Below are 25,847 nucleotides of genomic sequence, written 5' to 3'. Positions count from 1 at the left end.
AAACGCTTTGATTTCCAAATTTAATAAAGAAATTTAATAATTGTCAAGGATGAAGTGAAACGTGCGTTTGAATATTCCATTCTGATTGAATAAGAAAGAAAAGTTTTAAAAGTTGAAAAACGGATATCCATCCCTATAGTCGCAAAAATATCACGTGTGATCGATACTTATACAATTATACAACTGTATCCGCTAGATTTATCCGTGAATAGGTTGACGGAAGAAGAAGAAAGAAATATACGCGTCCTATAATTCTTTTTATTGCCAACATTACTGGCAGCAGTTACACTCGTCCCATACATACAGAGATACACACACGCTATTTCGGACAGCATGAAATATTAAGATAAATGTATTACGCTCGTCGAAGAGCGTACTGAAAAATAGCGTGTCACTCTTCAGAAATAAATGAATATCTTAACCGCGCCACCATCAATCTTATCGCTTATCGACCGGTTTATACGTGTATCCACGTTCAGCCTAATATACGTTTCAATTCCAAACGTCGGATCAAAATGATCCCCGAATAGAAATTTCCTTTCTTCCACTTTATACCTGGCTTTATAAACACGTTTCTCGGGATATGAGAATCGGAAAAATACGTTTCTTCCACTTCCTGAAATTACTTCACTTATGATTTTCAATTCAAACCTTGATTTCGAATCATCAAATTTAAATATTAAATTAAACATCTCGATTTTTGGACTCTATGAGTCAAACTCTTAGGCATCTATAGATATTAGAATTTTGAATCTTGGATCTCTGAAATTTCAAATTCTGTATCTTAGACCCTGTTCTACATTCTTGGACCTTGAAACCTTGGAATCCCAATTCCTAGACTGATTCCTAGATCATAAACTCCAAATTTTGGAATTGTAATTTCTAGACTATGGATTTCAAATCTTTAATCCAAATTTTAAACTCTATTCATTCCTATTCACCATCAACTCTAAATCATGAACCTAGATCCTTGAATCTAGGCCCCTAAATCAGGGACTTGTCTCATCAGAACTTGGAAATCTTACTTTTTCGAAGCACTGGATCACCAACGATTCTCCTATACCCCTTCGTCCCATCCAAGATCGTTCAAATTTCGTTTTTCTCCCTTTCTTTCGAAACGAATCCTTCGACAAATACGTTCCATGCGAAACGCGTCTGTTGGCGAACCGTTAACCGGCATTTCACGTGCAATATTCCAACCAAATTCCCGAAAACATTGTACGTTATCCTTCACCATGATCGACCGCGATACACACCGTAAAGAGAAATAATTTCACGCGGCCACCGCCATGGCCGACCGGTGCCGTTTTCCACCCGCGTTATTAAACTTTACTCTCGCCGCGGTTTTCGACGTGATCGTTTAACACACGCGCACCAACAAGCGCCATTTAACCGAAATTTTACGCCATCGGGGATACGCTCTATCGTTACATCGCGCGAATACCGGAATCGCGCTAATTGATTAATGGTGAACAGATGCAGCATTGCTAATTCGCCTGGCCGAGCTGTTAACGCTTCCGTAAAAATCCGTCGAAACGAGCACGCAAAATGGCCACGATGTTTGAAAAACTCTCCTTCTTTCTTTTTTTTTCAAAAATATTTTAAACATTTTCTTCAGACTATTATTTCGTCGTATCGAAGCAAAGTAAACCAAGGATGGAGTACTTTGGCGGTTTCTGCAAAATTCTAGATGCGAATTAAATAATTTATATATCGAGAGAAAAAGTTTTTTTCAATGGAAAATAATTAAATTATTCGAATATACATATGCATAGATAGAAGGTTAACGCAAGAAACATATTTTTCCTCCTTGGACAAACTATTATTGCAAACTGATGAAGCATGTTTGCTTTCCACCAAAGTTTCGTGGAAATCTCCTCGGGGCTTGTTTGCGATGAAGATCGGAAATTAGCGTATTATTGAAGGAAACGATGCGATCGATGCCTCCTCCTCCTGCCATTCGAATCCGTCTGCCGTTAATTACAGCGGTTTTGGAAATTGCGGTGTTGCGAGGAGGAACCGTAAAAGTGTGAAACGCGTATACGCGCGTGAGATTACATGGCATATTTTGAACGAGATATTAACCTGCCATTCACGTTGCCCCGCTTTTGGTTACATGTTAATGAGTTTATATTAGGGATAATTATGTACACGTGCTACCCTTTGTGGTTTGAGAACATCCGTGCAGTTGTACCGATGAAATTAAGTTAAAATGATTACCCTCCTCTCACTGTATACGTGGCGATAAAATAAAACGATAGTAGAACAAGGGGTAAAAATTTGAGAAATATCGAGATTCTTTCGGTTTATCAAATTTATCGTTGATTCAAATTACATTTATCTTATATATAATTATCTTTTACAATTGTTCGTAAATGTTGATCTTTCTATTTTGGAAAATTTGAATCGAATCGAACCGACTTCGAACCAAAGGTGAATGACATTTGAAACTTCTCAGGATAAATTTATGCGATCGTCGAGGGAGGTAATGGACGTGTATATATATACACGCACACATTTACCTCTCAAACATCGATGCATCAATCCCAATTAATCGTCCGAAAACCTGTTTCCATCCGGTCTGTGACATGGACAAGAAATACAATCCCAAACCCTTGGTATATCACCTTCTCCTCGACCAACCAACCAAAAAAAAAAACAAGAAAGAAAAATCATAATTCTTGTTACAGGAATGTTCCGAGAATGCGTTGAATTGATTGCGTTTCGACGAGTTTCGGCTTTGGGAATGGACCCGACCGTATCACTGCTCCTTCCGATCGGTGAGTTTATATATTCACGTTTATATGCACGAATAATACTCGTCTAAACGGATAATAAAACGGATAAATAAACAAATCAGGATATACGTAATAATAAAGGAAAGATGTGTGTTGATTAACGCGTCGGTGGTGAATTTCGAGTTTAATCGAAACGTATCTTGCGTGATAATAAAATCTAGAATCTTGTGCCCTTTCGAAAAACCTCGAAATAATACGAGATATATACACTCCAATATTTTTCTCCATTCGTTGACAGTTTCGAAAATAATATTTCATTTCGACGCTGAATTAAAAATCGTGATTCCACTCGTGTCGAGGAAATTTCAGGTTCACGGTTCCTCCAGATAGTTGGAGAAGGGGACAAGATATCCGGTCTAACGAGGGTTGCTGCGAGGTGAAAGGGTAGAATGGCCGATTGCCAAGGACAATGGAGAATTGGCAACGGGTGTCCGGTGCTAGGCTTATTCCTCTCTCTCTTTCGCCTCGATAATAGCCGGGCGGGGGAAAGAAAGGAGGGGTTGTGTATCCTGGGGGACCGTGCCCGAACACTGTGTCCAGATTAATGGACAGATAGCGGCCTTATTATATGGAAGCGGGCTAAGACAATGAAGCCCTCCCTCTTCGGCCAATCTTTTCCGCCAACGCGTAATTCGAATGGACAAAGTTGTTTAAAAAGCGAACGAAGTAGCTGCTCCATCGATTTCGCGTTTGGAAAATCGTTGAAAGATGGATAGAATTTTTCTTTTAATAATAGGAAAGAAAAGTCGTTTCGAGTCGTCGTGTACTTTTTCCATCGGAGATGAATTAAGATCGGTGGTAATTTTCGTTATTTAATTTCGATTAATATAATTTATTTCGCTGCCGTTATTACGTATTATTACGTCAATCAAATTCGTATGATTGAAATGATTAAATTGATCTTTGCCGCAGTCGCGCTCGATTCGCGTTGCATTAACATGATTGGTAGCTTCGATTGTGTGTGAGGATCGAATGTGTGAAATTGATTTCTGAAATATGTTTCTTGTCGTTCGTTTCGAAAAAGATTTCGCCAAATAATAATAATAATAATGATTTCGTACGCTCGTTAAAGAGAGGTGTAACGATATTTCGTGATAATAAATTTTGTAAAAAAAAAAAAAAAAAAAAGAAAAAAGAAAGGAGAATAGAGTGAACAATATTTTTTTATCATCGAATCTCGAAACTTGCTTCCATGCAATTTTTCATGGAATTAAACATCTTCGCGTCCGTTTCCATTCGATTATATGTACATATATATATAAAATAATTTCGAAAACCGTGGATGGATAAATTAAGAACGCACGTTGGATCATCATTTGCACAGTTTTAATTCCCATATTCAGTTTTATTTGCTCGACATTTTGTTTATTATCCTACAGTTTAATTAAGGTAAAGATATATATATATGTGTGTGTGTGTTTACTCTAGAAGCATGCGGTTTTCGATAAAACTTTCATATCCCATTCCTTTCTCTCTCCCTTTTTTCCGAGCATATTCGCTGTTTTTTAATTCCTTTATATTTTAATCTCGAGCAAAAAAAAAAAAAAAAAAGCAATATCGGCTTAATATCGATTATACATCGATTGAAATTGTTAAAAGAGAAACGTATTTGTTTCCCACTATCCCATTGTACCCTTCGATCGAAGTTGAAATTGCATCACAAATTTCGCCAATAATTACTTGATTATAATTTCCTCGTTATCTTGCTTTATTTCCTGATCATTGGCTGCCATCTACCTTCGGCCGTACAACAATCCTCTTTCATTTCAACTATGTGCAATGACGATGCAGTTTTTACCAAACGAGATGTATAATACACGATGCATGCGGTGAAAATATTTTCATTGGCACCATTTTCATTGTACAAAGTATCGACGAAAAGAAATTAACCCAAATTCAAATTCCAACGTTTGCCTTTATCCAGTTGATAATTATTCGCACATGTATATACATATATATATATTTAAATACTATAATTTTAACGAATGTAACACCAATGAAAACAGTTTCGATATTACCTTAAACGCACCACTCGATAATCCGATAAACTATCGTTACTAATAAAAAAAAAAAAAAAAAAGTGCAATGGAATAGAAAATATTTCAAAATTCGGGTTGAAGAGCACGGGAGAGATGCGAGAAAGAGTGGAAATCGAAAGAAGGTGGTGGGTAGTAGTAGTCGGCCAGTAGTCACCTACGATCGATACCTCGAATACCGGGCGAACCATATTCCCAATGTCCGGCATCGAACGAAAGATGGGGAGATAAGGGAGGCTTAAGTTTGATTTGGCAGAGATCGACTCCTCCCTCCCCTCCTTTCCCCTCTCCCTCCCGCCCCCCACTTTTTTTACGCCTACGGTTTCCGGCGAAAACCTGGCCGTCCCTTCGCCACCCCCTCCCCTCCACCGAAGGAAGCTCGAAGAGGGAAGAAAAAGGAAGAAACGTCCATCCACGCGCGCGCGCGTATGTGTTTCCTCCGCGTGTGTGGAGGGTGGTCGATGCAACGTGGACGGAGAGAGAGAGAGAGAGGAGCGTGAGTGGCGGTGGTGGGTTGGAAAAGGGGGGCAGGAGACAAGGAGGAGGATTGGCGGGGTGGGGCGCGGAAAAAAAGGGGGAAGAAGTACGTTTGGTTTGGCAGAGGGTGGTGGTGTGGGCGTCGAACTCGGGACATCGCGCGCGGATGACGAGTAATCGATCACGAGCACTGTGCCAACACTCCGAACACCCCCAGTGATTCTCATTTCACGCTTTATCGATGGGAAACCGTCGAGATTCGATGGAATGTTGGACGATGTGAAAAGAATTGGGATAAGAATTTCGAGGAATTAGTAGTTGGAGGAAGGAAATGAGAAAGATTTTTCCTTGTTTCTCTTTTCTTTTGCACACAAGTTCGATACAAGTGTCAACGCGTACGATTATTTTTGGGTCTCGGTGCATTTTTAATCGGTTGATGTTAGAATTGGAATTAGGGTCGAAGTAAATTTTATTTTCGTAAATAAATGTGAATTTCCAGGGTAGGGAAAGGATAATAAATATGTGCTAGGAGGTTCGAAATCGCGTGTCACGAAATGCACAAATATAAAAAACGAAATTCTCGATTGACACGTGCGCTCTGGACGCGTCTATTGATTTCTGATCGAGGCAATCGTGGATGGCAACGAGCGTATCGGCCCTTCGTGCGCCTTTTTCGTACAAAGTTTCGAGGGGATGGGATGGAAATTATCCATTAGGGGATGGTCGAGATAGGCCGCGTTCGAGTATCGATGAGTAGGGAACGACGAGAGAAGAGGAGACGATTCCCTGGTTGTGCTCGATGCGTTGATGCAAGAATGATCGTTCGTTTAAATCAAATTATTCAAACACGAAGGAAAAGAGGAAACAATCGCTCTTATCGGTTTATTTTTCGAATGCAGTCGAACCACCTGAAAACGTCGACCAATTTTTCTTACGAATTTTTCTTTTGATCCGTTCCCTCGTCGTTTCATTTTAAATATTAAAGAAAAATTTTTTAAACCGAATTAATGAAGGATTTATTTATATCGAATTAATCGTTGAAATTGAAGTTGGTGAATCGAACGTGAAATTCGATTAATTTACCTGTGATGTTTCTCTGGAGATCAAAATGGTGAAAAATTAATTTATAGAGTATATTATATATCGGGAATATTCGAAGGGAGTGGATGAAGATAGATCGAAAAGATAGAATCATAACATGGAAAATTAAACGAAAGATCAACGTAGAACGTAAGATAAACGTATCTCGCCGAAGACGATCCTCCTCTCCTTCCTCTGTTTGTTCTACCTAGTCATGACTCGACTCTAACTCGAACCCTCCAACTTTTCTACTTTTATATCGTATCAATCGAAGACTAACCGAAGAATATTTGTAATGAAAATTAAACTTAAGAAAGTCAAAATTGAATTTCTCGTTAACGAAATAACGAATAAATACGTTGTGCAGATATTTAAATTAGATTTCTCGATTTTGATACAATTACGTAACAATAATAATAATAAGAAGAAGAAGAAGAAGAATTAGAATTTCGATAAACTCGAGTTAACGCGAGGGGAATAGGATACGGATTCGGTGGAATGAATACCGAATAACTTGTCCGCATTAACAACTTTGTAACGAGATGAATGAAGTATTAATTAATTTCTCGCAGTTAATTAGCGAACAATTAAGTCCAAGTACCAGCATTGACGCGAAGCATCAATAATTGCGCCACTTGCCGTTGTAAAAACCGATCGACTAAAAAAAAAAAGACTCTTCAATCGTGTAATTCATATTTTCTTCTTCTTTTTAATTAACGCCTACTACGTGTTTCGAAACTACTGCTGAGAAGAAGGTATTACAAATTTCAAGCATTATTATCGAATGTATAAAATACAAATATTTGAGTACTTTATGTAACTGTAATAAAACTAATTATTGTTGATTGATATTATATGGATGGTACAAAATTGTTGTACGAACGCAAGTATAATACTCGAGAAAAATATAGAATTTATTCCACTGGTGTACCAACGAAAGAGATATTTTTATCTTGAAGAATAATTTTTGAACTTTAAAGTAAAATTAAAGCGTTTACAAAGATCGCAAATAATATTCGAAACTATTTGTTTTTACTTTCAACTCGTCCCCTGCATTATTATAAGTTGCACAAAAGAGCACTGACAGCAACACCGTCGACATTATTCCCGAGTTGCACGTTTTAATTCGCACATTTTATCAAAATTCAGGCATCATTGCCGCAATTCTACCGAAACATCCGGATTTTCACGAAGCGATCGTGTCGCACGATGCACAAATTCATATTTTTATGAACGCGGCTAAATCGTTTCTCAACAATCCTGAAACGTTGAAAACACATTTTTATACATTTCCACCCCCCGATTTTCCCTATCCACGAAACGATGTAACATAACCGATTGTCACGACTCTTTAACCATTGACTGTTGAAATCTTTGGAAAATCGTTAACCTTTCCCTCTTCCAGAAAACATTCCTAATAAATTCATCGTCCCTCGAGGGAGGCCACGCGCGCCTCTCGACGTCCCTCGCGAAAAAAAATACGACGGACAAGCAGCAAAGAGCGGTAGTTTCTATCCCTCTATCCCCCTGGCCATCCCCGTATCGATTTCTAGCCGATGGAGTATCGCGATACTCTCGCCTACCCTTCGCCACCAACCCCCCTCGGTCCATCCCACCCACCCCGATCGCCATTCTTTGCGCGACTCTCTGCCTGCGCCGACCTCCTCCCTTCCTCTCTCTCTCTCTCCCTCCCTCGACTCGTGACTTCTTTCTCCCTTCCCCCTCCACGCGTGTCCTCCCCTGCATCACCGTGAACGGACATTAAGCGAAGGTACGTGTCCGCTGGAGGAAAATGGACGACTTTGCCGTGGCCACCGCTCTTCCGGATCGCGTCTTTCGCGCGCGAGAACGCCCGCGTTGGGGGATGATGAACGGGGGTGTTGGAGCGTGGATGGAGTTTTGAAAGGGTGATATATGGGTAAAAGGAGGGAGGGGAGATATTGTCTCTCTCGGATTTCTTCGAACGTATTTCGTATTTCTCTCTAACGAGGCAGGTTACATTGAGAATCGACGAGGATTGGATGAACGTTGGCGATGTGAATAGTTGCAAGTAGTCGATACTCGTTTGGAACTTGTTCTCGGGTGAAGTGAATATTTGTATTTGTAATTCTTCTTGAGGGATAAGTTTGAAAGAAAATTCGAACACGCGAATACGGGGAAATGTGTCTTGTTGAATAACGAATAGCGAATGTTGGAGAGAATGTTGTTGCAAATTGGGAATTAAATTGTTCCACGAGAGGGGACTTTTGTCGAAGAAATAATATCGTTAATCGGGAATGCAGTCACTACTATTTTCGCGTGTAAAATTTTATGAAAAGCGAAATGGTCTTTCATCATCAAGGATTAAAAGATTATCGTTCAGATTGAAGGAGCAAGCCAAATCGATACAATATCGGATCGCATTTGTTCATAATCTTTCAAAGAATAATTAATTCGGCCATTTCAATATTCACTCGAAACATATGGAATTAAGAGTTGAATGGATGACGATTCGAAATCTCGATCGAAATTGCTGAATCATGCACGAAATAATTACGGCGTAATATATATATATAATATATATCGGTGCGTGGATTTAAATAACGATAAAAAAAAAAAAAAAATACAGATCATTTTCGCGTCGCGTTACAAATCCCTGTTTTCCATTGATTCTTTCCTTTTCCCTCCCGTTTTACGTTTCGCGAATAGAATACGTTTTTAATGAGGCCGGACAACGAGAGGGTGACGTATTTTTTTTCATCCCTCCTTTTTTTTTTCACCGTCGTTTCATTATTACGTTTTATTCGAATCACTTGGAAAATTTTCGATTCTCGTCGTCGACTATTTCGGTGAAAAAAAAAAAAAAAATAAGTAAATAAAACAAAAGAGGAGAAAAATGGAATAATTTCTATTGGATATATATGGTGTATTTGGGTCAGTTTGGGTCTTTGGGTGGTTTTTCGATCGATATCACTCGTTTCGTGATAATTATTATTATTATTAGTTTTATTTATCGAAATGAAATATTTATTGTCGAATGCTATTGTCGATTGAAAACAAATTTTTTTTTTTTGAGTAATGTTAATGACTCGTTGGGAATAATAATAATAATAATAATAATAAATATTTCCAATATTATAGTCTTCTTTGGTTAATAATTGTAATGGAAAATTTTATATATATTTCGTCAATATGATATTAATCCAGGAGCCCGTTAGAAATTTCGTTGAAGTGCGTTGATGAAAATTGAAATGGACGCGCGATTGTTTCTACGACGAGAGATTAATCATCGAACTAAATATATAATGATTGAATTAGAGCTTTTTTTTCTCTCTCTCTCGAAATTAAATTCACGTTTAATGTAATTCGACGTTGTTCGTTGTAGAGACAATTAGCTGCTAAATAACAAACCGAATAATTTCCATCCGTGAGAATCGATACGTTGAAAATATAATATCGAAACGGTCACGTTTCTGTATAATATTAAAACGACCTTACGATTTCGTACGCATTTCTTTCATTCGTGATTCACGAAATTCTTCCCCAAAATTCCTTCTTTAAAATAATAACAATTGCAACGAATACCTTCGATTATTTCAATTCCACGTTACGTAAAATTTCAACTTTGTTTAAATTGCGACAAACCAAGGCCTAAAACAACTTCCTATATTCTCACACGCACGCACACATCGGATCATATATAATAATTAGCGGAGAGCGAGGGCATCAATGGGGCGCGAAATTCGCGCCGATTCCTCCCTCGATTCCTCGCCAACCAATTTCCTGCCGCTCTTTCCCGATAGATGGAAAAGGGGTGGAAAGATTACCCCTTGCGTCGCGGGCTAAGTTCGTTCAAGCTGACAATGCTCGCGTCCCTATACCTCGACCGGTTCCAAAACTGTCTCTACGTGATCGTGTTTCCAGATTCGAGGAGGAGGAGGAGGAGGTTTAGATCACGCGTAATCCCATTATCGTTTTCGCTCGAGGATTCGTCGATCGGATCAGATTTGGTTCGAGGTTTATCCTGGTGGACGATTGTCAGAGCGACGATCATCGAGTAATCGTGATCTTCGTGCGATCGTGGCAAATGTCGAGGGATCGAATACAGGATGTCGAGGGATAACGAGACTCTGTAATCGCACCGCAATGCGTTCGTTAATTGTCGATTTATACGAATACGTTAATTGATTCGAATATTGTGTACATACACGATTGATCGAAGGGTTTGTAGAATTGTTGTATTGTCGAAAGTGAGAGTGTTACGATGGGTTCGAAGATCGAGGTAATTTTTTTCCTTTCGTGGTTTTGTAAAGCGTTACAATTTTTAATATAATAACGTTATAATGTCGTTTTCTGAACGAGTCTTCGTTTCGAACATATTCAGAAACGAAATTCGGTTGACATTTGTCAAAGAAAGATCAGCTTTTCCTGAGAAGAATTGTTACAAACATTTGCGGATCACAGTTACCTGAGAACTTTGAAGGATTTTGAAGTTTCCAGGAATTGATTCCTTAGAATCCTTAGCGTCGCTCGATCAGAAGGCTGTGTCCAATGATATTGATCAACTCGCGAGACGAGCATGGAGCATGGAGGGCTTTCGAGAGAACTTTTTCACCTCTTCCGAATCCGTAATCTCGACTGATAAACCTTCGCAAGCATATGGATTTTGCTTTCTCACTCAACTTTGTAACGAATTTTAGTTTTATCGCCACATACTTCGTAGCTCCATAGGAACGAGTTGGAGATAACTAAAAACTTTCAGAGCAATTGATGAAGAGAGTATCGAGAGATACTGTGTGGAAGAACTGAAGAAAATGGAAGGAAGGGACGAAATAAATGGATCGGTTGGATTTCGTCGTTGGATCGATTTTACACGCGTTTGTCCCGGATCGAACGGTTTGCGTTGCGACCACAGAGCAACGCCACGTTGCCACAGGCGTTAAAACGCGCGCTTAATATTTACCCCGCGCCACAAAGCGGAACCCATCGCTGCCAGGTATCGCAAATTTTATTAACAATATCGTGGATCAAACGCGATAGTGGCCGATAGTTGGCCCCCTTTCGATCACCTCCCATTTACGGGCGCGGTCCTTTATTCGTAGATACGTGCACAGCGAATCGAGAACGTTCCCTGTGAATTTTATAGTTGTAACTGCACAGAATCGTACTTGAATTTGAAATCAAATTAATCGAAGAGTTGTGGTGGATCTTTCGGGAAAAATGATTTCGTAAACTCGTAATTTTTGTGAAATAATTTAACCAAATTGATTGATTGCTCGTAAAATGGAATTATAACTGCTTGCAAGTTTCGTTCGAAAGTTTTTCAAATATCGATTCGATTCGAAGAAAGAAGATTTTTGAAGAAAAATTTGAGATCTTCGTCCTTTTCCATCGACGCGAGCCGAGTGAAAATTCGTAGTGGGACGTACGAGGTTCGAGATCCGTCGTTTTTCCACCGTTTTGAAGCGCGCGGACGCGGTTTAATCGGAAAAATAGGGGTTGAAACACGGAGGGTTGACCGTGGAGAGAGGAAGGAAAAACACGTAATAACGCGGGGATGAAAATCGGATTGGCGTGCGGCGCGTGAAATTAGTTTTCTCGATCGAACGTTAAAAATTACGAAGATCGATGATGATGAATGAATGGAGGGGGACGTTCGTTCATTAACTCGAAATATTTGTTTATTAATTAAATTCGAGAGATTTAACGAGGGGTTTAATAATAAAATGGACGATTATTTTTTTATCGTGTATATTTCGATCAATTTCGAAATCGAGCTACGAAATCTCCAAAACGAAATTTAATTTTATTATTAATTTTTTGAGCGCGCATCCCCTTTTCTCTTCTCCAATTTCAAAATTGTATTTCAGAAAGTTCGACTATAATGGAGATAACGGTTTAATCGAGATACTTTCTTCAAAGCGCGTTCTTTATCCGATGTCCTGACACGTTGACGCGTACAGAGAAAAGTTGTTAAAACAGCTTCAACGCACCTCAACATCCTCATTCTTGTTAGCGAATTTCACTTCGAACGAACCTCCGAAACCACTAAATCGATGCTGATCAAACTGTCAAAAATCAGAAAATGAGAGAAAACGTAGAATCGTCGAGACGATGCAATATAAAATTATCGAAAAATCGAAATCGAAGCACGCGATATAATTTTATCGCGATCGTTCGAAAAATCCCTCGAATTCATCTTTCCATCCCCAAATCGAATTTTTCCAAAAAAAAAAATAATAATAATAATAATAAAGAGATTTCGCGTAATCCACGCGTTGAAATGTTATACAACTCGACTGTATTTATAAAACTGTGCTCTCTCTCTCTCTCTCGTCGGAATGGCCTGTTGTGTGTACACGTACCGAATCAGATTTTCAGATCCGGTGTATCTGTGACGCGGTCGTTCCACGCGTCTAATCCATCACAGCGTGTGGCAGGGGGCGTTAGGCATCGCGACGCCGTGTCGACGCGTGCATCCTCGTTATTGCATGTTAAAGTTCGTCTCGGCTGTCACGGCTTGACACAACAAATCGGGTTTCCCATCCTCTCCCTCCCCCTCTTCGCGTTGCGCAACGTTGTAATCGGAGAGATATTAGGGGGGAGGGGGGCGGAAATTGGCGAGCTCGAGCTTTAGCCCTGTTTATTAAAATCGAATCGTTCTCGAGGGAGGCTCGAAATTTCTCGAGAGTTTCGAGTGTGAACCGGGCGTTCCGTGAGACGATAGGACATGGAAAGTTTTTAGGCTCGCTTAGGAAGTTTTGGTTTCGATGTTAGAAGTAAGGAACGGAAAAGGATGCACGTTGGATGAAATATGAATTGGAATTGCGTGAAATTTTAAGAGCTTAGGTGTTAAGCGTTAGTTGGTATATATTGAATCGAATTGAAAATTTAGGTTAGGTTAGAAAAGATACGATGTATCTGGTAAGTGTCTCATAAAACGTTACGTAACTGGAAAATTTAGAACGGAAATAGGGTTTTATAATTCTCGATTATAACGATCCAGATTGCATTAAATTTATCTAAAACTTAAGTAAAACCAAAACCATTGGGATTGGAATTGAATCTACTACTAAATTTCTCTAAAAATTAATCCCCCTCTTTCTTTATTATCCCAACCAACTCGGAATCAAAGATGTCTAATTCCAATTCTAATTCCATCTCTAAAAAATATATATATATATATATAAAAATAAAAGAATCGTTTGAAAATTTATGATAAATCCGGAAAAATTTGCGCGGAAAGAGAATTGCCGCGGAATCCTATTTCACGGTCCGGGGAATTCCCGATCCCACTCGTCTCCATGACGCGTCCAATCGCCGCGCGAAATTCAATTATTCCCGCCGGCCAGGTTATCTACATAATAACCGAGAGGATCCGATTAAATCGGTAAATCGGTGTCGGCGGGTATAATAACGTGATCGCGTTTACCTCCTTTCCCCCTACATGAACACGCGTGGTGTACACGCCATGATTTCGAAAGTCGGCGAAGAGATTCGGGAGGTTTTTAATCCGACGCTTTCTACGATCGGATTCTAACGATCTGGAGGATTTCGCTCGAAACGTGCAAAGCCGCGAATTAACTTGAGTCGAAGCTGAACGAAAGCTAGGTGGCTGGGTGGAGGTGGTTGTTGACGACGATGAAAAGGGATTGGACGGTGGTTGGGGGTTGACGAGGGGATTAATTTCGATGGATGGACGGTTTGCAAGTTTTGTTAATGCGATTAGCTTGGAATTGGCTTGTCTCGGATCTCGAATAAGAATGGAGAGAGGGATTGTTAATGACTCTGAAAGGGACGTTGATTGATAAGAGAGGGGATTGGAGAGAGAGAGAGAGAGAGAGAGAGAGGGAGACGGAGATTCTGAATAAATTTCAATTTTTGGTGCTTGTTAGTTATTGGAGGAGAAATTTGGATAATGGACGATTTCTTATTGTTTATTTCGATTATTGGAAGAAAAATTTAACGATGTTGGTTTTAACTTTTGGAAATTTGGTAATACATAAGATCAAAAATTAAATAAAGAATGATCGTTAAGAATCGATTTAGAAGATTTCGATCGTAATTAACTTTTAATAACTTTGTAATATACAAGGCTAAAAATTAGCAAACAAGCAAATAAATAAATATCCTATCACCCTTTATATACATACACACACACACGCGCGCGCGTATAAACGATAAAACCATATACAAGAAGAAATCAAAGACACGCGTTTATGGGAATAAAAACCTGTAAAACCATTATCCTACCCTACAACCCTCGACTTTCCCCAGAAACATGCCTCAGACAGACGGAATAATATAAAGGGGAGGAGGGAGGGGAAGAATCATCCGGTATGAGGATTCGAGAGGGTGTGTTCGATCGAACGAGAGGTTAAAGAAAAAGGAGGAGGGGGGATGAGGCGCGAACGAGGGGTGTTGGAGGCCGCCTTTTTTAGACCACTTGTCGAACAGCCACTCGACTGCCGCACGATGACGCTATATTTAATTCACCGCTTAGTCGGTGAACCGGCCCACTTGACTCCTTTCCCCCGCCAAGTTCGATGGACTCGGGGGCTGATTCCGCTCCTATCTGGAGCGCGCTGCTCTACCTGACGGAGGAGCACACTGTGCCATTGTGACGATCCTCCCACCCTCTCGATCGATTCGAGATCCGACTTCGAGTCGCCCGGCTGTCATCCGTCCTCCGATTGATACAACTCGGATTGTTCACATCCGTTGTTCGTAAGGACAATCGTCGTGGAACATCGATCGATTTCGGGTTGAAAAATTAGAGACTTGAATTGGATGGGGATGTCGTATCGATTAGTAGAGAATTTCAATTTCATGGGTTGTTGATCGATTGGAAAGAGGTGTATTGGATATTCTGTATTAACATTAGTGTCCGTTTTCCAGAAATTGATGGGATTGTTAGCATACGTTGTTCTGTAAGGACAAGGATCGATTTCGTGTTGAAAAATTAGAGACTTGAATTAAATTGAAAGATGGGGATGTCGTATCGATTAGTAGAGAATTTCGCTTGAATTTCAATTTCATGGGTTGTTGATCGATTGGAAAGAGGTGGTGTATTGGTGTATCCTGTACTAACATTAATGCCCATTTTCCAAAAATTATTATTTACCCCAAGATTAACCTGGAAATGGAAAAGAGAGACGATTAATAATGATCGAGCATTATTAATTTCAAACGAATTTTAGAATTGAATTAACAAATAAATGTCCGTCCAAGATGATTCGAAATAACGAAAGTTTCCTCGATCATTAACTTAACAGTCGAAAGAAAGTGTTCGCAATTAATGACAGTGATAATGAATAGCTCGATATCCTCGATTTGTTGGAGAAAGATTTTCAAAAAAGAAAGAAAGAAATCCGTCTATCCAACGATTATTAACCACCTCCCCTCCCTCTCCCCCTATTACAAACCGCACTCGAGAGAAACGTACGTAACAATCGGCGTCGCGTAATCGTCGATAATCTCGTCGCCCCTCCCCCATTAAATTATCATCGCAGAGATCCCCCTCGTGGGGAAGGAACATCGTCCCTGTGTGGAGGGGGAGAGGATCGCAAGGGTATCGAGTCGAGTGGTGGAGCGCACGGTTTTTTTCCCCCACCGCTCTCGATTCATAAGTTAAAAAGCTTGGCTGGTTGGACCTTCGCTCGCGATACTCCACGATAATCAGCGGCATAATGGAACTGCAAACGTCCAAGTGTGCACACGGTAATATCTTTCCGTATGGTCCACTCGCCGCTGGACGGAATAATGCAATAACGTTCCGCCATTATTAACGTTCATGAACAGGAATGTAAAAAAAGGAGAGGGAGAGGAAAGGAAAAAAAGAATGAAGAGAAAGAGAGAGTAAAAGAAGGTTTGGAGGGCCACTCGACCGTATTTCCTGTACGAGGACCGCAACTCTTTCTCGTTTGTCTCTCTCTCTCTCTTTTTTCTAGTCTGTACTTTTTCTCTCTATTTTTTTCCTTCTTTTTCTTTTTTTTTTTTTGCTTTGTCGATTTCGAAACGGGAAAGATAGAAGGGGAAGCGTGAAGTTTGGCGAGGGAAGAAGGTGAAGAAGAGTCGGTTGCTTCCACTTGTGGAATTTTTGTACACCCCTCCCCCTTGGGATTGAGTTCTCTTTCTCTTGCGTGCGAATCCGTGTTTTTTCTTTTTCTTTTTTTTTTTTTTTTTTAAGGATATCCAGACATTTGGAGTTATTTCTTTTTTGAAGAAATTCCGATTACTCCGAAATTTTCGTTGAAATCTCGTAGGAGAAATTTTTAAAAGAATTTCTGATTTTTTCGCTCGATATTCGTCATTCCATACGAGATAATCGACGAGAAAAATTTTCGTAAATCGTACGATACTGCGATGGTATAAACTCGAAAGATACGACTTGGAGAATTGGTGTAGCGTAACAAAGCGTAGGGAAGTTGAGAAAGGATGGTAGGGTGAAGTTTATTAAAATATGATAGGATACGTGCAAGTTAGGATAAATAGGGTGCGGTGTCTTGAAAAAAAACTTTAAACTTGTAAGAAACGATGCACGAGGGACGTTAGGGGACGTTATTTTATCCATTTAATCTTCTCGAAACAAAAAAAAAAAAAGAAAAAAAAAATATTTACGAACGATCCACCAAATTTATTATTATACATTTTTCTAATCTAAAGGTAATAATAAAAATTAATAAACCGAGTATCGCGTTAAATCGAATCGTAAAGATAGTCGAGTAAAAAACTATGTCAAATCTAAAAATAATTATAGAACGAAATAGTAGTAAACGTAGGAAACCGATAAATCCAATTTAAGAAATGGGGGCGAGAACTCTAAGTTTGAACTTCTTAAACAGATCGGGTCGCCAAGTATTTTATTCATCGTGACATCGTTTCGTCGCTCGGTTTTAATCCTTCTGCCATTTTTTTTTTTTGAAAAAATGGAACACATTTTTAAAAAAAAAAAATTTTTTTCCTTCTCTTCCCCAACGACGGAATTATAGATAAACATTTCGATTGGAGATTCGTGTAGGGTAGAAAAGGGAATCTAGGTAGGGAAAAATGATCGAATGAAAGTAGAAGACCCCTGTTCGAATAAATAAATTGTTTGCCTGGGAACAAACTGGGAATAGGGAGTTGTCGTGATATACAGGGTGTTTCTGCGGTGTACACAATCAAACCGAAACAAATGAAAAACAAATTTTTAAAAAAAATTCAACAAACACCCTCCCGGCACCGTGCCACATTTTGCAAACAAGGTATCTGTTTGAAAAGGGCAGCGATACGTTACATCGAAACAAAGAACAGCGAGAAATTTATTTTCGTTATTGGAAAATCTTCCGGTAGGATGCCATGTGAAATATAAATATAAATAGAGCGACGCGAAATGAAAATAATTCTTGTTTATATTCAATTTGAAGAGATTTGAGAAATCGTCGAATTGAAAGAATGTTAAATAGGCACGATTTAATTAATTTTGTAATAATTCTTGTAATGATATATCTAAATATCTGTATATTTTACAATTCGAACGAAATCGTATATTCAATCGCAATTCGAAAATTAACATTCTGATCCACTCTCGATTAATGTATCGTATGACCCAACATCCGATCTACGTTACATACTACATATTAACGAACAAACACGCACAACCATTGATCCTATAACGAAACAAAATCCATTTTCCTAATCATCATCATCATCATCATACGCAACAACACGGTTAATTAAAGATAAATCTAAAATTTCTTCTCTTTCCAATTTCCAATTGTCACTTACATAATGAAACACAGTTAATTAAAACAAATCTAAAAATATCTAAAATTTTCTTCGTTCCGATTTTCAATTATCACTTTATCCAACTAATCAATTGACCTAATCTAATTATCATCGTAGCTCCACGACACGTATTTGTATCGAAATAAATCTGAAAAATATTTCTTCCCTTTATCCAACCACGAGCAATCATCAAGCTGGCCAACCGATCGAGAACCACAACCGTTAAAATCTCCTCCCTGACGCGATCGAAATCTCATATTTTTCTCTTCCTTTCTCCTCCCTTTTCCCACCGGTTCAACGACCGGTTCTCCATTTCGACGCGCACGTTGTTACGACTGCGAGCTGATCTCGGTTAACGCAATAACGTTCGATTATTGGTGGTGACGGGGGTGCGCGCGAGGGACACGCCGAGATTGCGACGGTCCGTGTCGTATATCAAAGCTGCCGCGTGTTCTCCGCTTTTCCGAACCTTTGCAACATCCTCGTCAAAAGCCTGCCTCCCCCTCGCTCTCCTTTCCTCGCGCCCGTTTCGTTAATGTGTAAATATGAGGGCGAAATGGAGACCCCTGGATAAACCGAGACCCACCACCCCCTTGAGCCACGATTAAATTCGATCGCCCCTTTCTCCCTCTTCCTTTTATCCTCTTTTCCATGGATTTCTCCTTTTACTAGGATTTTGAAATCGATTTTCTTTTTTTTTTTTTTCATCGATCGAATTCGATCTTATCTGACCTCCTTTGACTGATCTTTTTCTGAATCTGTCATTTTGGAATTCTTCTTTTGTGCACGCGCGATTGAATTCGATCGTTCCTCTTCGATCGTCCGATCAATTTTGAAATCGATTTCTTTTCGTGATCGAATTCGATCTTATCTCCTTTGGCTGACCTTTTTGATTTGGCGTTTTACTAGGATTTTGTTGCAGTTTTTCTTGTGTGTTGTGCGATTGAATTCGATCGTTCCTCTTCGATCGTCCGATGAATTTTGAAATCGATTTCTTTTCGTGATCGAATTCGATGTTATCTCCTTTCGGCTGACCTTTTTGATTTGAAATTTGGCGTTTTACATAGGATTTTTGAATTCTTCTGCGTGTTATTCAATTCGATCGTTCCTCTCTGATCGTCTGATGGATTTTGAAATCGATTTTCTTTTATTTTCCTCCTTTGTTTCTTTCTTCGTATTATTTATACCTAGAGAAATATTAATCGAATTTGGAGGGAAATTTCTAATAATTGTTACGCATCGCGTGTTTAGTTTATCGCAAATTTGTTTCGAGTTTCTCTGGAACAAAGAGGAGAGAAGAAAATTGTTTCCGGATGAAATACTCGAGTCGAGACTGTTTCTCGCGAAACTCTTGTAATCGAAGATAGGTAACACGTCGAACATTTTCCATCCATCCCTCTCTCCCTCCACTCATCCTCCAGTTTCGCAAATCACCTCCAACAACTGAGATCCTGCGCGAAATTTATGGAGGATAAGCGGGATATCGCGGTGGTGTCGATTTCGCCTGCCAAGTTTCCCCAACTTCACTGCTAATTTCTCGTCCCGGCACACCTCAAAGTACACTTTAATCACGTTAAACGGCAAGTAAATTACATAAGATTGTCAACGCTCCGAGGATCCCTCCCGACTTCCGGTACAACCGGCTCGATCTCCTTCCAGTTCACGAAACGAAACTTGATCAATTTACAATTATATAAATATTTGTAACATTCTTTACCTCGTAATTGATGTATTATAAAATGAATATGCCAATTAATGAACTCTTTCATCTAATATCACCGAAATTTTCAATCGATCGAATCAGTCGAATTTTGGAAATAACTCTTTCATCCAATATCGCCGAAATTTTCATTGAAAACGCTACGAAAACGAATCTTAGAAGTAAATTAAATGGAAAAATCGAAATCTTTCGTGATGAGAAGAAGGGGAGAGAGTGAAAGAGATAAAATAAAATAAAAATACGTGTATAACGATACGTAAACAATAATGCAATATTCCAACGCGCGTTGGAAAAAGAAAACTATTCCATCTATTTCTTGAAATCTGAATGAGACGATATTTGAAAGCGTGGCAATTTCGGGAGGAAGCGAGTGGCGAGTCGGGGAACCGACTTTGAATCTCTTGTTTCCGGACGTAACATCGAGCATAACGGAGATCGCCTACCCGTTGCAATATCCGGCTACTTGATTTAAAATTTCTTCCCTCCTGTTGCATGCGCTCGCGTGCATTTAAAACTGAATGACGTAATCCCTGTAACAGAAGCTTTCCCCCCCCCTCCCTCCCTCCATTCCTCTTCTGCCTGCTTGAACCCAGCCTTGGAAATAATAAACGAAATTCTCTGGCCATTGGGTGGACGCAGAAAGGGGAACCTCTCACATAATAAATGTTATCTTGAGTTGAGTAGCTTAAAGAGTCCGCGCTTCGTTTCCCCTCTTCTTCATCTTTAGACGAGAAATTAAGCTTCGAGTGATTCGTAATTGCCCTTGAGATAACTTCGACGTTTCCTTTTTTTTGATAATCATCCGATTATTTCACGATATATTTGAGAATATATGTTCGATAAATATATTGTAACAGTGGTGGAAAATATATAATGGATAACAGTTTGTTTCGAATTAAATTATTCGATTGAAATTCAATAGTAATGATATAAATTATTTGGTATTTTATATTTAATGCTTGAGAAGAATAACGTTTAGTCCCTTTCAAAATTAATTATCTAAAATCGAACAAAAATTAATAAATAATCTTTTCTCTTACGATTGTTATGCACTTTAAGAACATATTCTCGATAAATTATTGCAACAGCCGTGGAGAATAAATAGTGGATGATGGATAAGAATTTGTTTCAATGTGTGAATTAAATTATTCAATGGTAACGATATAAATTATTCGGTATTTTTTAATCGATCGAAGAAGAATAATGTACGTTCACGTGTTTTAAATTGAAACGAAATTCAATTCGATTCTCCGATCTTTCTCCCGGGATCAACGACGAAATAAATAATTATATCTCGATCGACTCTTCCTAAATCCAATTCAATCGATCGATTCTCAAATTGGCAAAGTTGTACTTGAAATCCATCCGTTATAAGGTTGACTTATTCCACGGGGCAATGACGCGATGCAAACAGTTTACTCGTTCGGTTATCATTGATTATAACAATTTCGAATTTCGACAGAACGTGTTGTCCTCGAAAGCGTTGACAGCCCTGCTTTTCAGCTCGCTTTCAATTATCTCGAGAAGCGTCGGCACACCGATTGAAATTGGAAAATTTCACGTGGACGTTGTCGAACTTGTCAAGAATAATTTTTCTTTTTTTTTTTTTGATTCGATCGAAAAATATTTTTCGCTCACGATTTTGAAAACGCTTCGTTCCGTTTGTTTAAATATTATCGTATTTTTTGTATCGTATTATTTTCCCGCGCGAAATTTTCATTCCAGTTAAAGAATCGAAAAATAATTGTTACAATCGATACTCAAGTTGTACGAATTCTATGAATATATATATATATCTCTTTCCATTCTACCAAATTACATGGACGAGCGTTCTCCAACAGATCGGAGAAACGCGATAGAATTGGAAGTGAAACGAGAATTTACTTGTGCTTATCAGTGTTTCTCAACCTTCCTTGAAACCTTTATCATCTTCCTATATATCATTCAAATGTGAAGAAAAAATTTTAAAAACTAACATACATTCATTAAAACGTTATCGCTAATCTCGTATTATCTCGCGAATATTACGTTCCATCAAAGAGAGTGAACATAACCTAGAAATTTTGCCGCGAACAATATACGCGTGGAGAAAGAAGGAGGGGGGAAAAAAAAAAGCGGAGCTCCACTTTTTCAAAATAAATCAAATTACATCGACGAATTCCAAAAGATCGAGAGAAACGCAATGAAGAGGAATGATAAGAGCGTGGAAGGATAATCGAGGGAAAGAAACGGATGAAGAAACGGAACGAGATTTTCCGCGGTGACGTTTGAAATGAGTAGGCAGGGGAGGAAGGAGAAAGGAAAGGGAGGGAGGAAAAAGTGGAATGAATCGGTCCTCGAAGAAGCCGAGGGGAATGAATAATTCCGGGCGACGATTCGCAAAGCGCGTTTTGAGGCGACGAAACAATCAAAATGTAAAGGCGAACATTGGCGTGGTCGTTGGCTGGCTTTGATCCGAGGTTTCGCCGCGCGACGAGATGATATAAACGGGAAACTGGGTCAAGTGCAGTTCAGTTACCCTTCTGTAGGACCCGTGTTGCCGCGTTTTCGAAACACGCACAAACCATTCCCTCCATCTTCGATCGTGTCGTTCCCTTTATCAATTTTTTTCAATTTTCTCTCTTCTTCGTTTTTTTTTTTTTTGAATTGAATTGAATTGAATTGAATTGAAGTTTGAGGAGAGTTAAAGATCCGGCAAACGGAGGCGTCGAATTTTGAAGATGGAGGTGTTCATACATGGCGAATGTTGCAAATAGTGGAATGGAGTGGTTTCGATCGATCGAACAGCGTTTTCATCGCCGATCATGGTCGGTTTAAAAGCGTGAAAATTTCGACGCGTGAAAGAGGGAATACAACACGAGTTCGACACGAATTTCGATTCATCGGGCATTGTATCTTTGCAGCTGGTTCGGAGTCGATTTTATCGATTAAAACCCGTTTCAAACCGGGTTTCCTTGTTCCCCCTCCCCCACCCCCACCCCTCCCCTCTTCATTCAATAACAATATCTTTGCAAAACTCTACTCCATTCGCAGTAGCATTCATATGCAATAATATTCGTCAATATTTGTCGAATGTTTCCCATCAACGCAATCTTTCACGCGCGATAACAACTTCCCTTTTATTTACCGACATAAATAGCACAGGGAAACACGGAAAAATAAATATATATCGGCCGATATTTCCCTTCGAACAACGAAGAAACAATTACCAGGACGTCGTCGAACAATAATTCCTCTTTCCTTTCCAAAATCGGATAGAAGAAAAATCAGGAACGAAGAGTAAAAACGCGTGAATATTTCGATCGAAACTCGTGTATATATCCTTTTCCGTTTCGGATTCCAAAGTGCGTTCCCTCCTCCATACGAAGAGGAAACGAGAAAGTGGAAAGACACGGATGCACAGGGCGGAAACCGGGTCAAAAACGGTCCGGTTAGCCCGTCGAACGATCCCTCGAAAGCGCTTGAAAACACGATGCCTGCATTTCCCCCGGAATTTATCGATGACCCCGTTGCCTTAACACCCCTCCCCGCTCCAAATCCCTCCTCGATGCTCGGCCCTCTCGATCGCCCTCCTCGCCTCGCTATCCGATTCAGGATGAAGGATTTTGCAGGGAATTCGGTGACGATTAACGCTCGATTCCGCGTCGATTTAACATCGACGGATGTTGAAGAACCGTTTTTTCACCGTTCCAACTATCTTTTCTCTCTCTCTCTCTCTCTCTCTCTCTCTCTCTTCTGATTTTTTCCTCTTTTAATCCTCCGTCGTGCGTGTATCGAATCGTTGTCGACCGATCCGCTTTTGAAATAAATACTCGAGAAATGGGAGAAAGAGAGAGAGAGAGTTGTTTGCGAGAGAATTTCTTTCGCTTATACTTTTCTTATTATATGTGTGCTTTCATTCATATGTGCGATCGAAGGAAAGTTAAAGATTCTTAATCGAGAAAATTTTCGAAGAAATATCGTTTCAAAACGGAAAAGAAATTTGAAAAATCAACCTTATCGATTCTTTCTCATGCTCATCCTCGACACAGTTCCGATCCGCCAAACATTTTCTCGCATCTCTTCCCCACAACAGAATTCGAAAATCTCGGAGGTAAATCCTTCCTCGTTCCTCGTCATATTCACCTCGCCTCGTTCTCTCCAGAAATCCATTCCAGCAATCGAAACGCGATAAATAATCGAGGCAGCAATCGCCTTTTGTTCCTCCTCGCCTTCTCTAACCAGCCAGCCAGCCAGCCAGCCAGCCAGTCCTCCAGACGCGTTTCGTTGAAAACTCGAGCGCCTATCGTGGTACACGCCCCCCTCCCCTCGAACAGAGGAGGGGTGTGTGGGCGAGAGAGGGTGTCGGATGAACAAGGACGCGGGCTGCAGCGGGTATAATCGGCTTACAGCAACGCAGCCCTGACGAGCCCGTGAACGGACGGGCAGACTTGATCCCCAAAAGCCTCGATACCTCGAAAGCCCCGATATAACCTCCTCCCTCTCTCTCTCTCTCTCTCTCTCTCTCGTTCGGCCTGGCAAAGCCGAACGTTCGCTCGCGGGTTGGAACAGAATGGAAATACGGGGAGAGCCGGGTGATCCGTTCGTATTTCCCGCGAAATGCGGACTGCCTGCCTTTCAGCCGCTTTGTATATCCGTTTTTTTCTTTCCCTCTCTTTTTTTTTTATCCGTCCAAGTGTGACAACTTCTGGAACAGGGAGGGAATTGGTACGCGTCGTTCTTTTTTTTTTTTTTTTTTTTCGTTGTTGCTTTTTATTTTTATTTATTCATCGCGCGATCATTCATGGAGATTAGATCGTTTGTCGATTAAATCACTCTAGTATATTCGTTTGGAGGGTGAAAAGAGGAGGTAGGTTGGATTGTTCTTGGAGGATAATCTTGAAAAGATCTGTTGAAATTTAAATCGTTGCAATTACGATGATATAATGATTTTCGATGAATCGGGGAAAGATCGTTGAAAGCGAGGGATCTTGTACTTTTAAATGCTTTTTTATTTATCTCGTATCATTGTATAAATGAAAGGTAATTTTTATGCATTTGAACCTTTGAAACGCGTGATCGAACCGATATTAAAATTCGGGAAACTTTGATCCGCTATAATTCCGAAAGTAATAATAAATTTGGATGAACGATGAGCGAACGATTATTCGAAGAACATTTCTCTTTAAAACGCATTCTTGTTTATCTCGATTCGAACTTTCGACTTCAGAGATATCGTGTAAAGAGGAAGTTAATTTTTAATCGTTTCGTTAGCTCAAATTCGTCGGCCAAATATTATAAATTCCTGGAAGAACGTCATTCACAAACGCGTTATCTTATGCGCTTTGAATCCTTATATCTCGACAACCGAATGGATACGATATCTTCCCTATCCCTCGAGTGGACGAGAAAATTTTTAATTTCTTCTTATGCTTTTTGTCGATTGATTTTACGCAACTTTATTTTATTTTTATTACAAATACATAATGTTTCAGGTAAAAATCCTTCTTATTTAAATAATTTCGAAGAGATTTTGAATTCGAACAATATATAACTTGTCAACTTTATAAGTATATTTACAGTTTTGCATAAGATGATCTTTTAAGCAAGCTTCGTTATCGGTTAAAAATTTTTTCCAAGGATGTCCAATCGTAGAATTATACCAAGGATCTTCCCGACTTTCGAATCGAATGCCCGATCGGAACGGTATAACAAGATCCGATCTTGAGGATCGTGATTGTGAAAACTTTCTCGAGGAGCAAGTTCAAACGGAAAGTTATTTCTTTCGCGGCGGTTCACCCCGCGAGGAGGAGAACGATGCAATCTAAATAATGACGAGAATTCGATGCTTCGTGGAGAAAAGAATCGAAACGGGGTGTTAAGTCGAGTCGCGATAAGAAACGTCAAACTTGGAACTCTTATTCTCACGCTCTAACTTTTTCAACTTCCTAATCTCTAATTTCTTTCCTTGTACAGTTTTCTCCTTTCCTAAAAATTACGTAAAGTTAT

General features: G+C 39.5%; 1 protein-coding gene across 1 annotated transcript in view; it reads left to right on the top strand.

Annotated features, from left to right (window-relative positions):
* Nucleotides 1–2,692: 2,692 nt before the first annotated feature.
* Nucleotides 2,693–25,847, top strand: part of Dscam3 (Down syndrome cell adhesion molecule 3) — a 94,007-nt gene continuing 70,852 nt past the window's right edge. The window contains 1 exon segment of the mRNA XM_031919994.2: nt 2,693–2,780. Coding sequence (XP_031775854.2) covers nt 2,693–2,780 — 88 coding nt within the window.

This window comes from Apis florea, unplaced genomic scaffold (assembly GCF_048593485.1).
Source record: "Apis florea isolate Af1SG1 unplaced genomic scaffold, ASM4859348v1 contig_3158_pilon, whole genome shotgun sequence".
NCBI lineage: Eukaryota > Metazoa > Arthropoda > Insecta > Hymenoptera > Apidae > Apis > Apis florea.
Note: the sequence above shows the minus strand (reverse complement) of the source record. Positions and strands in the feature narration are given on the sequence as shown.